The sequence below is a fragment of the Ochotona curzoniae genome, unplaced genomic scaffold, assembly GCF_017591425.1.
Source record: "Ochotona curzoniae isolate NIBS_2020 unplaced genomic scaffold, NIBS_Ocur_1.0 contig_4792, whole genome shotgun sequence".
Lineage (NCBI taxonomy): Eukaryota > Metazoa > Chordata > Mammalia > Lagomorpha > Ochotonidae > Ochotona > Ochotona curzoniae.
Genome location: NW_024466389.1, coordinates 5,235,704 through 5,248,494, shown reverse-complemented (window position 1 = coordinate 5,248,494; position 12,791 = coordinate 5,235,704). Strand labels below are relative to the sequence as shown.

The 12,791-nt window shown below is 45.6% G+C and overlaps 1 protein-coding gene across 4 annotated transcripts in view; it reads right to left on the bottom strand.

Annotated features, from left to right (window-relative positions):
* KIF1B (kinesin family member 1B) overlaps positions 1–12,791 on the bottom strand; it is a 152,513-nt gene that overhangs the window by 99,993 nt on the left and 39,729 nt on the right. For all 4 annotated transcript variants that reach the window (XM_040987888.1, XM_040987889.1, XM_040987890.1 and 1 more), the window contains exons 3-6: positions 9,807–9,883; positions 8,595–8,774; positions 4,556–4,621; positions 335–513 (exon numbers count right to left, since the gene is read on the bottom strand). In XM_040987888.1, the coding sequence (XP_040843822.1) occupies positions 335–513; positions 4,556–4,621; positions 8,595–8,774; positions 9,807–9,883 (502 nt within the window). The remainder of the gene's footprint in view (positions 1–334; positions 514–4,555; positions 4,622–8,594; positions 8,775–9,806; positions 9,884–12,791) is intronic.

Here is a 12,791-nt window from a genome sequence, read left to right as displayed (position 1 = left end):
ACAGCCCCAGCGGGACCGCCCCCGCTCCGGCGGGCCTCTCAGAACCCTGGGGCACTCAACTGTACCATTAGGGGCTCCTCTGTCCTGGCATCAGTTACTACCACAGACAGGAACATTTTGCCACGACTTGATCAAAGCCCAGAGTAAACCTGGCAGGCTTGGCGATCCAATGTTCTGATGAGACACTGAAGCCCTCGGCCCTCTAGCAGAGCCCAGGATCACAGGGTCCCAAGTCTGGCAAGTCTCTAATTACACATGCAGCCTCCAACCCCTAACCAGGGGCGAAAGGCCTCCAAACGCGCTGGACCCAGTCACTCCCTTCCTTCCCCCATACCTAGCCTTGTTCCCCGCATCCATGAGGTCCGCAATGTCTGTGTAGGAAGTAACTGCCAGCTTGGACAGGTCCTCCACGTACGGTCCCAGAAGCGGGTGTTCACGCACTCGCAGGTTGCCCTTGTTCTTTGGATTCAGCAAATCTCGTACTCTCTCGCAGTAAATCTCCATGTAGCTCACCTAGGAGCACATCGAAGGGAATTAGAGTATTGGAAAAAGAAATCACATACTGTAAAAGATTTTCTTGTACCTTTATCAAAAGCTCATAGTTAGGGATCGGCAAGCCCCGCCCTCGCAGGGGGGCCAATACTGCACTGTGCAGACAAGCTCCAGCCTCCTAGGGCCAGTGCTGTAGCATGGTGAGGTGGGCAAAGCTGCCAGCTAAGATGCCAGCATCCATATGGGCACCAGTTCATATTCCTGTCCCAGCTGCCCCACTTCCCACCCAGCTCCCTTCCAGCGGCCCGCTTGGGCCCCTGCCACTCTTGTGGGAGACCTACATGAAACTCCAGGCCCTCGGCTTCAGCCTGGCAGCCCATGCTGTGGCAGTGCATGGGACAAAGCTACCCAACAGAAGACGGTCTCCGTCTCTGTAACCCCACCTTTCAGAGAGAGAGAACTCGTCCATCCACTGTCTCATCCCACTCAGGGCCGGGCCAGGCCAAAGCCAGGAGCTTCTTGTCTGTTTCCCACATAGATGTAGGGGTCCATCTTCAGTTGCTTTCCCCATCACATTAGCAAGGAGCAGGACCAGAAGTGGAGCAGCTGGAACTCAACCTAGAGCCCATATGAGATGTGAGCACTGCAAGTGGAAGCTTACTGTGCTCTGCCACAGCCCTGGCAAACAAATGTTTTCATTTTGCTTTGCTTTTAGGTATAGCTTTCTGACTTCCGCAGGAGGAAGGAGCGAACACGGAATCTCTGGCACACAGTGGTTGCTACTTCATTAGAAACATACTTTGGTAGCAATTTACCAGCTATCTAAATTTTCTCAAATTCATCTTTGTCAGGAACGCACTTACACTAAGGTCACTCCAAGAGCTTGGAAGTAAGACTTCTACCCAAGACAGGACTAACAAATAGCATCAACACTGCAGAGCAGAGAGGCCGAGAGAGCTTGGTGACCACAACTCTCCAACCGCACTGTCTCTAACTACGGATAAGAGCGGCCACCAGGAGTGGTGATGGCTGATCAATGAGAGTGGTAAGAACGTCTAACACTTGGAGGCAAAGTGGAAGCCTCAAAGAGTATATCCTAAACTCTGTCCCCTCAGCAGGACCGTTCTATCGCTGTGATGGATACATTAGACTACCACTGCTTTAAAATAAAAATAAAATGGGCCTGGTGCGTTGGCCTAGTGGCAGAAGTCCTCACCTTGAATGCACCAGGATCCCATATGGGTGCTGGTTCATATCCTGGTTGCTCCACTTCCCATCCAGCTCCCTGCTTGTGGCCTGGGAAATCAATAAAGGATGGCCCAAAGCCTTGTGACCCTGCACCTGTTAGGGAGACCTGGAAGAGGCTCCAGGCTCCTGACTTCGGATCAGCTTAGCTCCAGATGTTGTGGTCACTTGGGGAGCGAATCAATGGATGGAAGATCTTCCTCTCTGTATATCTGACTTTCCAATAAAAATAAATAAATCTTTAAACAAAAACTAATTATTCATTTTATTTGAGAGGGTGTACACACACACATACACACCCCAACAGAATGACAGAGCTCCCATCAGCTGGTTCATGTCTCAGATGATTTCAACAGGAGCTGGGCCTGGCCAAAACCAGGAGCGGAGAGCCCAAACCAGGTCCCCAACCTGACGGCAGGGCAACAACGCCTTGCGTCATCACCCCCTGCGCCAGCTGGAAGCCCAAGTCATGAACAGAGGCAGGACTTGAACCCAGGCCCTGACTGTGGGATGGCAGCCTCCTAGCGGCCTCTTGACCATGGGGCCACACACCTACCCCAGGCTACCATTTTTTAACTTACAGAAATTAAACATTTAATTTACCACAACAGCTGCCATGCTTTAAAATCCATGATTACCAAACAACCAACGAGGTTCCACCAGAGGTCTGCCCACAGGAACTAAGACTGCTCTTGCCAAGCTGCACGCACTGGTGGGGGCGGCAGTTACTCCTGCCGGGTAAATAAACCAAACCAGCCAAGCGGCCTTCACTCAAGAATGTGATCATCAAGGATGGCTCTGCTGCTTACAAATCAATAACGTCAGACTTGCAAAGCAGGGCGCAGGACGCAGGGCGCAGGGCACAGGGCGCAGGACGCAGGGCGCAGGGCGCAGGGCGCAGGGCACAGGGCGCAGGACGCAGGGCGCAGGGCGCAGGGCGCAGGACGCAGGGCGCAGGGTGCAGGGCGCACCAAGTGCTTCTCCCAGGAGCTTGACCCTCTGAATCACTCAAGCAGATAACACACTTTACACTTTTAAATTTCTACAGAGTATCTAAAATGGAACCACATCTCCATTTCTATTGCCTTTTCTTTAAGTCTGATTTCACACTGGACTTAAATGTCAGTTTACAAAAACTGAGAACCCTAAAAGATAAAATCACCCATCAGGAGTGTAAAACAACGACACAACAAACACTAACAGCGAGTCACCCGAGGATGTCGTGTGATGCCTCATCATTCTGCGGTGCCTAAATGTATACACAGAATCCCAGGAAGACAGAGGGTCTTCTGGGAGAGCCAGAGGTCCCGGATGACCCAAGAGAGGGCGGCTGCGCTCTGCTCCTCCCTGGGAATCGGTCCCAAGTCATCACTGCTGCTTTGGCTTTTAAACCAATTACAACAGGAAACTCCCTGCCAACCGTTATCTGCCAGGCACTGCTGCAAGTGCTTGGCAGACACCAACAACCAACCAAAGGCCCCTGCCCCGTTCGCTTGCCAGTCCAGCAAAGGAGACTGACAGCAAACACAAAGACCGGCAGAACACGACTGGCATAATGGAAGAAGGGAATACAAGCAGGCAAGGAGAGCTGGAGCAGAGGAAAGCTGCCCGCTCAAGGAGACAGCAAAGGCAAGCGTAAAGGAGAGCTGGAGCAGAGGAAAGCTGCCCGGTCAAGGAGAGAGCTGAGACCCTGGTGGGCAAAGCCCTGCACACAAGGCACTGAAGGCAGAGTCAAAAGTCAACAATTACCTTGGCAGAAAGGAAGAAAGGAGACAGCACAGGCCCCACAAATGTGGCAAGAAATGACAGTATCAACGAAGACGCTATTCTGAACTCCAGTCAAGCCTGTACACTCGGGCTAATGCAAGGAAAATCGTGTGTTCTTCATCATCTATAATCAAATATTCTCTCGTCTGGTTCAAAAGCCAACAGGCTAGTTACAAAATCCATTTTAGCATAAATATTCTTAAAGTAGCACATTCCCTTTTTGAAGTATAATAATAAGACATATCTCTTAACAACTTGTAAATGTATGTAACACTTTACAGATAAAGAAAAATATCAAAGAAACTGAATGAATCAACTCGGAAGTGTATGAGTCTTACAGAAAAACAAAAAATTCCAGAGTCTAGAATTTGCCTGAAAGGCATCTTAGCTTCTCAAGACAGCAGGCTCATGTTCACAGGACACAATTTAAAACAAATTTTTAAACACACACACACAGAGCGAATTTTGTCCAATAAATCAACGTGCACTAAGTAATGCCACAGATCCCTTCCTGAAAGGGCCACTGCGAACATGACCTGGAGAATAACTTTCCAAGTTCATATACGATTATAACAGGGGCAGGGTGGGGCAGAGTCCTGATTCTACATATTTAAAAAAACCTCTATCTCTCAGAAAACATTAACAATATTAATGGGCAACAGTTCACACAAATGAATAAGAAAAACAGTGTGATCTCAAAATGCATTCAGGAATATATATCACCTACAAGCTGCTCAACCACATTAGTAAAGAAATTCAGATTTACATAAGAGAAATCTTCATCTAATTAGCACAGATTCTTTCTAAAAGGTCATTTAACAATTCAAAAGTACTAATGACCAAGACACATGTGAAGGTAAAAACTAAAAATGAAAGCATGGACTACAAACCAAAGTTTAATTGCAACACCATTCACTACAGTCATTTAGTTCCAAAGTTCCAAACTGCGGGCACAGTTGCGGGCGATGCAGCAGTGGTAACCCCGAGCCTTGGGAGAGCAGCCCTGGAGGGCAGGGGGTGCAGAGACCCCCACTTCCTGGGCTGTACTCACCTCCACAGAGTAGGACATCTCTTCATTACAGTTGTCATTGATTTTCTCAAACAGTTCCTCACATAACTAGGGAAGCAATTCAGAGAAGCCACAAATTAAACATGTACCAAGTACCAAGTTAGCAAAACCCCTTTCCTCCTTGTCTCTCAAAATTTGAATGCCATAAGTTCCGAGGAAAAATTAATATTTTGGATCACATTTTAAAGCTTTGGACATGCTCTTATCATCTGATCTTTGTCCTCACTCAACAACAGTACCTCGGTAGTGTCTCCTTAGAAGGAAAGGGGGTCCAGAACACAGGCCCTGCATCTCTTACAGTTTGTCATTGAACACATAAGGGAAATCTTCATGTTTATTTAAATGTGTTTAAATTCAACTCCTAGTACAACACCGGTGTGGGATGGCTCTTCCATCTGCACTACATATTTTGTATGTGACTATTACTGACAACCCAAAGTATTTTTTATTTTATACTATCATTTACAATATGCCTAAATGCAAGCATACTATTAGGAGAAAGTAAATAAAAGAATATTTTTAAAAATCTTTTTAAGTCAAGTTATTTATTTGAAAGGGAGAATTACGGAGACAGAGAGATCTTCCATCCACTGGCTCACACACAAATGGCCTCAATGGTCAGGGTCAGGCTGCAGCCAGGAACCTGCAGCTCTGGTCGGGTCTCCCACACAGGCAGCAAGGCCCAGGCTGTTGGCCTCAATGGTCAGGGTCGGGTCAGGCTGAAGCCAGGAGCCTGCAGCTCTGGTCGGGTCTCCCACACAGGTAGCAAGGCCCAGATACTTGGGTCACCTTCTGATGCTTCCCCAAGTGCCTTACTGGGGACCTAACTGGACTGGAGTGGAGCAGCTGGTGCTTGAACCAGTGTCCATCTGGAGTACCTGCATCACAAGCGGTGCCTCACTTCATTATGAAACAGCACTGGCATTCATTTACACATATTTGAAAGTCACCGAAGTAAAAGAGATTCCATTTGCTGAGTCACTCCTTAAATGCCCTCGATAGATTGGGCAAGGCCAGGTCAAAGCCAGAAGCCAGGAGACAAGAACTCCATCCAGGTCTCCCGTGTTAGCACAGGAACCTGAGCCCTCACCTGCTTCCCAGCACTGGGAAGAAGCAAAGGAGGGACTCAATCCCAGTCATCTGATGTTGGTCGCAGGCATGCCTGGTGGCGGCTTATCGTGCCACGCCACAACATCCACCCAAGACTAATTCTAACTCTGTAAACGTTGCTCTTCCCAAGTCTGAAGACTCGCTTTCTGCGAGACGCTACTCTGCCACACAGACTTCCCAGTGCGAACAGGAAGTGTCAAGATCTGGAAAACTATAAACCTCCTCCTCATCACCCAAGTGTTTATGTAAAATTGGTGTATTTTAACAAAATATTAAACATTTCAAATGTCTTCATTTGCCATATCTTTAGGCACTCACCCTATGATCTATATGTTCACAACTCTATAGAAGTCTAGAAAGAATTTCAAGTTTATTACAAATGGCAGTCTCAAATAACAATCGTCTTTAAAATAAATAAATTAAAACATGCTTTGGTGGGTGTTGCAGCACAGTGTGCTAAGTCACCTCTTGGGATGCCAACATCCCACACAGGAATTCCTGGTTCAAGTCCCAGCTGCTCCTGCTCTAACCCAGCCTCCTGCTGATGCCTGCTGGAAGGCAGTAGGTGAGGCTCAGGAGCTGGGCCCTGCTATCTGCCTGGGACAGGCTGGAAGACACCAAGTTCCTGTCTGCACGCCATTCGAGCAGTGAACCCACACACACTCACCCACTCGCCCTTCTTCACGTTCATGAAAAGAAGTAACAGACATTTTAAAAATGTTTCTGCGTGGAACCAGTGTGATGGCGTAGCACACTACTTCTCCACCTGCAGAGCCGGCACCCCATAAGGGCACCGCTCCACATCCTGGCTGCTCCACGTCCCAGCCAGCTTCCTGTTTATGACCTGGGAAAGCAGTGGAGGATGGCCTGAGTACCTTGGCCCTGCATCCACATAGGAGACCCAGAGGAAGCTCCTGGCTCCCAGCTTCCGATCAGTTCAGCTCCAGCTGCTGCGGCCATTTGGGGAATAAATCAGCAAATGGAAAACCTCTCTCTCTCTGTAAAAACTGCCTCTCAAATGAAAATAAATAAATCTTGGAGCTGGTACAATGGCTTAATTGCCTAATCCTCCATTTTGCAGCACTGGCAAACCACATGGGCACTAGTGCATGTTCCAGCAGCTCCACTTCCCAGCCAGCTCCCTGCTTGTAGTCTGGAAAAACAGTTGAGGGACGGCCCAAAGCCTTGGAACCCTGCACCTGCGTGGGAGACCCAGAAAAAGCTCCTGGCTCTTGGCTTCAGGAACAGCTCAGCTGTGGCAGCTGTGGCTATCTGGGGAGTGAACCAACAGATGGAAGATCTATCTTTCCTTTTCTGTGAAAATCTGCCTTTCTAATAAAAATAAATACATTTTTAAAATAATTTTTAAAAAAGCTTTTGTTTTAATATAAAATGATCCAAAAATCCACCAGAAAAGAAATATGTATGAAGCCATACTAGAACTAGAATTAAAAATAATTTAAAATTCAAGGGAGAACAGGAGAAAATAAGCCAAACCGACCCAGCCACGCACTGCACTTGCTCTAAGCTGGGTCCCTTTATTGCTGAAGGAGCAGTGCGCAGCGGGGAAGGCAGACTCCGGGGCTCCAGGGCAGCACGTCCATCCCAGCCCTGCCACTCACCGGAGCAAATGCAAGCGGGCCTTGGCTTCACTGCCCACAGAACAGGGTGAGGAAAGCACCTGCCTCGTAAGGCCCCACGAGGAGAGGCAGACCAGCTACCATCTGTAAGCCCGCAGGCCTGTGCATGGCACACAGGCAGTGCCACGTCACGTCTTCCCTGATCAGTGCGGTGGTCTTTGCTGCCACTGTACACAAAGGATATCTCCCAAACATGTCTTCATACAGACATCAACAGAAGAAAACATATGCATTCAATTTTTCCTGAAAATTTCCTATTTATTCATAACTGATTATTTCTATTAGATAGCTGAATACACTTATAGTCCAGTAAAAAATTAGAAAAAAGCTACCTTATATTTTCAGAATATATAAATGGTGGCATTAGGTATATCATAAAAAAATTGGAAATTAGCTCCAATTATCACTAATACAACAAAACTCAGGTTTTATTATTAAAGACTAAAGCCAGTTCGAAATGTCAGAACTCTTCACCATTTCCAAAACAATAAAAGATTAAAAGAAGTGATAGTAATTGATCTCACCAAAAGAAATCTCAATTTAAAGAGATAATATTGAATGAAATGCAAAACAAATCCAAGGGCTAATGAAGTACGGTAGGTGAAGCTGCAGCTGGCAACACTGGCATTTCACACTGCAGTGGGGGTGCCAGTTTACAACCTGGCTAACCCAGCTGCCCGTCCTTCTTGTACTGCTAGTGTCCCTGGGGAGGCGGGGGACCGCGCACGTGGGCGGCTGCCTCCCTCGCGGAGGGGCCAGTGTGGAATCCCTCGCTGCCGCCTTGGCGGGGCGAAACCTGGCTGCGGCTGCCAGCTAAGAATGAACTTGTCTCTGAAAGATGTTCTTTCACTCGTTCTCACTGTTTCTTCTTCCTTCCCGGCCTGCCTTCCTACTCTGCCTTTCAAATAAATATAAAGATCTTCATTTTAAAAATCAAAACCTGAAAGTTATTATATTCTTTAGGGATAACTTACAAGTGAGATTTCAAAAATATCAACAGAATGTCCCTTCAGATCCAGAGCATTAAGAACTGATGACGCTTCTAAAGCATAAAGTCACAGAACAAAATGTTTATTAACACACTCTCTCTCCTACTTCTAAAGGCAGACTCGTGCACGTCTGTCTGTCTAAGGGAAACAGGCTGTTTATCTCTGTCGTTTGCATACAATTGTCTAAATGTTTGACAAAACAAAACAAAAAAAAACCTACTAGGTGTTGTGGCAAGTTAAGAACGGGAGTGAAGAGGCATGTTCTACCAGTCTCATGTCTACCTGTGGGATGATGCCAGCTTGGCTCTCTTCCTGCTTGCCCATCATGGTGTAGGACTTCCCAGCGCCGGTCTGTCCGTAGGCGAAGATGCACACGTTGTACCCTTCGAAGGCGTGCAGCAGCATCTCCTTCCCGATGTCATTGTACACACGATTCTGAGATGCAAAACAGGGATCTTCAGGCTGTCAGGATTAGAGCGAGGCAGAGAGATATTTTATTCATATTGTTTCTCATGCTTATTTTATTGCCTTCAAAATAAACAAGTGTTTAGAATTAGAACAGTCACCTCCAATACATTATTTACAAAGTTCCCATACCCAGAGTCTCTTTGTCTCATTAAACACATACGTTATTAGAATTGTCTAGGTCAGTCTTGTATAAAATAATCGACATCAATTTATTTATTTATCATTTAGTTGAAACTACATTTTGTTTCTATGATCTTAATATATCACTCCTTCCATCCACAGGAATTTCAAGATTTTTTCAAGTCAAAAACATGAATCAAAAAATCAAAGATTAAGTCCTCCTATGGAAATCCTTTTGTTAGCTCACTCCAGCAAGACGGCCACTCCAAGTCGACACGGCTCCCAGTGAGAGGGCTTGTTTCCAAGGCTTTAGGAACAGGCTGAAACATCCCCCGGGGAAACAGAAGCCCATGGTTAACAAAGATGACTGTGGCAGTAGCAGAGTCAAATCCTGCTTAGGACCCAGCCGCTCCTGCTCTCTCCCTCTTCCTAGATGTTTAGCCACCTGCTGGCTCCATGGATCTGTTGGTTCCTTCAAACTGTTCAAAAACTGTGTGGTTCTACTTCAGTGCAGGAAAAAGAACAAAAGTTGGATGCTATGGTCACTCCAACTCTGCCGGCCAGTTACTCAACATTTAACTCAAATTTATAGCACACTAAGAAATCTTTATTTTGGCACAAACAATATCCATCATGAAAATCTTAAAACACTGCTAAATTTTCCATGGATGCCCAAATCAGGATAAATCTAGTATAGATGAAATCAGTTTTATATGTATATGCGAATGCATAAATTTTGTATTAGCCAAAATACTATACTGAGAAAAATAACTCATTCTTCAGATAATATTCACTGCATGAAAGATAAGCTACATAAAACAGAATTGCACCTGCTCTGGCTTAGAGAAAAGAGGGACAGGGAAAGGAGACCAGAGGATGGGCGCATGCTGTCATGAGGGCACTCACCGAGGTGTGAGACCAATAGGAATAGTCAAAGCTGAAGGATTTGGGAGCTTCCTTTGGATTCTTTGGGTTAATAATACCTACAAGACAAAAATGTTTAATTTTAAGCCTCTTTGTATCTCTTGAATTCAACATTATGCTCAAAACATCTAAATCAGAAAATATCATTACACTCAACCTCAATGAGGCAATCAAAAAACAAAAACTGCATTTTTAAGACAACTTACACATGAAACTTGAGAAGAATCAAACCAACAACACTGAGTGAGCAGTACCAGTGCTGAGAACTGGTAGACAGAACCAGTTAACACCCTGTGAGTGATTACTCAGCCAAAACTGGGAAGTGGGTTGTACCACAGAACAAGAAGTTTAACAAGTAAAAAGCAAAAATAACCTTGGTTTAGCAGGAATACAGGTATTAGCTATAAACAGTGATCAAAACAATGAACAGAAATGATCATGTCACTCAGATACAGTAAATTTTTAAGCAATCAGAGACTAAAACTATAAAGGTATAACATTCTTGACCATTAGTTTGAAAAGGGTATAAAACTATATTCCTACAAGTCATAAACATACATTTCTCTTTTTTTTTTTTTTTGCTTGTTTTTTAAATCTTAGCTCCCACATACAAGGCACACATGTGGCATTCGTCTTTCTGAGTTTGGTTTATTTCACTCAACATGAAGATCTCCAGTTGAGTCCATTCTGCTGCAAATCACAAAATTTCATTCTATAAATTTTTTTTATAGCTGAATAATACCCTTTTGTGCATACAGCCACATTTTCTTTATCCATTCACCTGAGGACACCTTGGTTGATTCCAGATCTTGGCTTTGGTGAACAACGCTGTTGTAAACATGGCAACGTGGGTATCTCTTTAACTCACTGTGTTCAAATATTTGGGGGTATCTACACAATAATGGGATTACTAAATCACATGGCAAATATTTCTAGTTTTCTAGGAATTTTCCATCCTGTTCTCCACAGTGGCTGCAGTAATCTACATTCCCGGCAACAGCGGGTAAGTGTTCCAAACACTCCCTGCCTAGCATTTGTTACCCTCAGAGTTCTGAATTCTTATCTTTTGTTTATTTATTTAAAATTTCTTTCATTCATTTTATTTATTTTTTTAAGAGTTATTTATTTTTTATTACAAAGTCAGATATACAAAGAGGAAGATCTTCCGTCCGATGATTCACTCCTCAAGTGAGCGCAAGGCTGGTGCTGCGCCGATCCAAAGCCAGGAACCAGGAACCTCTTCCTGGTCTCCCACGTGGGTGCAGGGTCCCAAGGCTTTGGGCTGTCCTCCACTGCTTTCCCAGGCCACAAGCAGGGAGCTGGATGGGAAGTGGAGCTGTCGGGATTAGAACCGGCGCCCATATGGGATCCCAGCGCATTCAAGGCGAGGATTTTAGCCGCTAGGCCACGCCACCAGGCCCTCTTTCATTCATTTTAAAGGCATAGTTACAGAAACAGAAAGTGAGAGATCTTTTATCCTCTGTTTCACTCCTCCAGTGTCCATAATGGTAAATGTTGTACCAGGCTGGAGCCAGGAGCCCACAGTTTCTTCTGATCCCCTACATGGGTGCAGGGGCCCAAGAACATGGGATGTCTTCCACTGCTCTCCTAGGTCCATTCTCAGGGAGCTGGGTCAGAAGTGAGGCAGAGCTGCCAACACAGTGCAGCACGCTAAGCTTCCATCTGCAGCATCAGCATCCTGTTTGGGCACTGCTCCACTTCCGATCCAGCTTCCTGCTATGATTGGGTAAATCAGCAGAGGGCGCCCCAGGGCTGTGGGCACCTGTTCATACAAGGCAGACCCAGAGGAAGCTCCTGGCTCCTGGCTTCAAATCAGCTCAGCTCCGGCTGCTGCGGCCATTTGGGAGAGTGAACCAGTGGATGGAAGATCTTTCTCTCTGTCTCTCCTTTCTATATCTTTCAAATAAAATAATAAAAAATCTTGGGGAAAAAAAAAAAAGAAGTGGAGCAGCTGGGACTCAAACTAGAGTCCATATGAAATGCCAGCATGGCAGGCAGCACAGCACCAGCCCGGTATTACTATTTCAAAGCATCTCATTAAGGCTTAAAACATTTCAATGCATCAGAAATAAAACATAGAGAACTAATAAATTAATCTAACCGTTATTTGAGGTATCATTTTTAAAAGTCTTGTTATCTATTTCAGGAAGACATTTAGTAATAAAACATTCCTTGTGAAGATAATCTTATTTCTGAAATTCACAGACCACAATATGGAAGCTGTTACACAATTATGTGTATGTGTGTAGATGTGTAATATTCTCTGAGTTATTATAAGGGAATCGCAGACTACGAAGTCACTTTGCTACAAACAGCAAAGTCACTTTCCGACTCCCAGCCGCACCAACAGGGCGTTCTGACCACCCAGTGACACTATACGCATCAGGGCCGCACCCTGTCAGAGCCCAACTGCCTCCTTTCTCGCACACACAAAGCCTTGACGCCTCACATTTCACATGGAATGGAATCCTTGAACATGTGCTCATGAATTCTCAAAGCCTGGACAGGCCAACCCACCCACTTCTTTAGAGCACAGCCACATCCCAGGCTATCAGTGAGATCAGGATTAAAAAATAAATCTGTCACAGGCAACTGCGGCTCAGGATGCAAATAGCAACCGTTGCTATGGTGCTTAGCTCTTTCTCTTGCTGGATTCCACTGGGCATGGCTACGCGCAGACGTTCCAACCCCAGAAGCAGACAGTATTACTAAGGCTCAGGCGCACATAACCGTGTGACCAGCAGACATGATTCTAGCAGGAACATTTCCCTACCCACTCACAAATGCTGATATAAAGCAAAGAAGTTGCTTCTATCCAAAAGACAGCACGCACCAGTTCTACCGGAGGACATAAGTGCCCTATGCCTGCTAACACTCTCAGTGCATCCGTAACGAAGGCATCACAGCTAAGTAATTTACCCAATAACACAGAACCAGCCAGCTAGG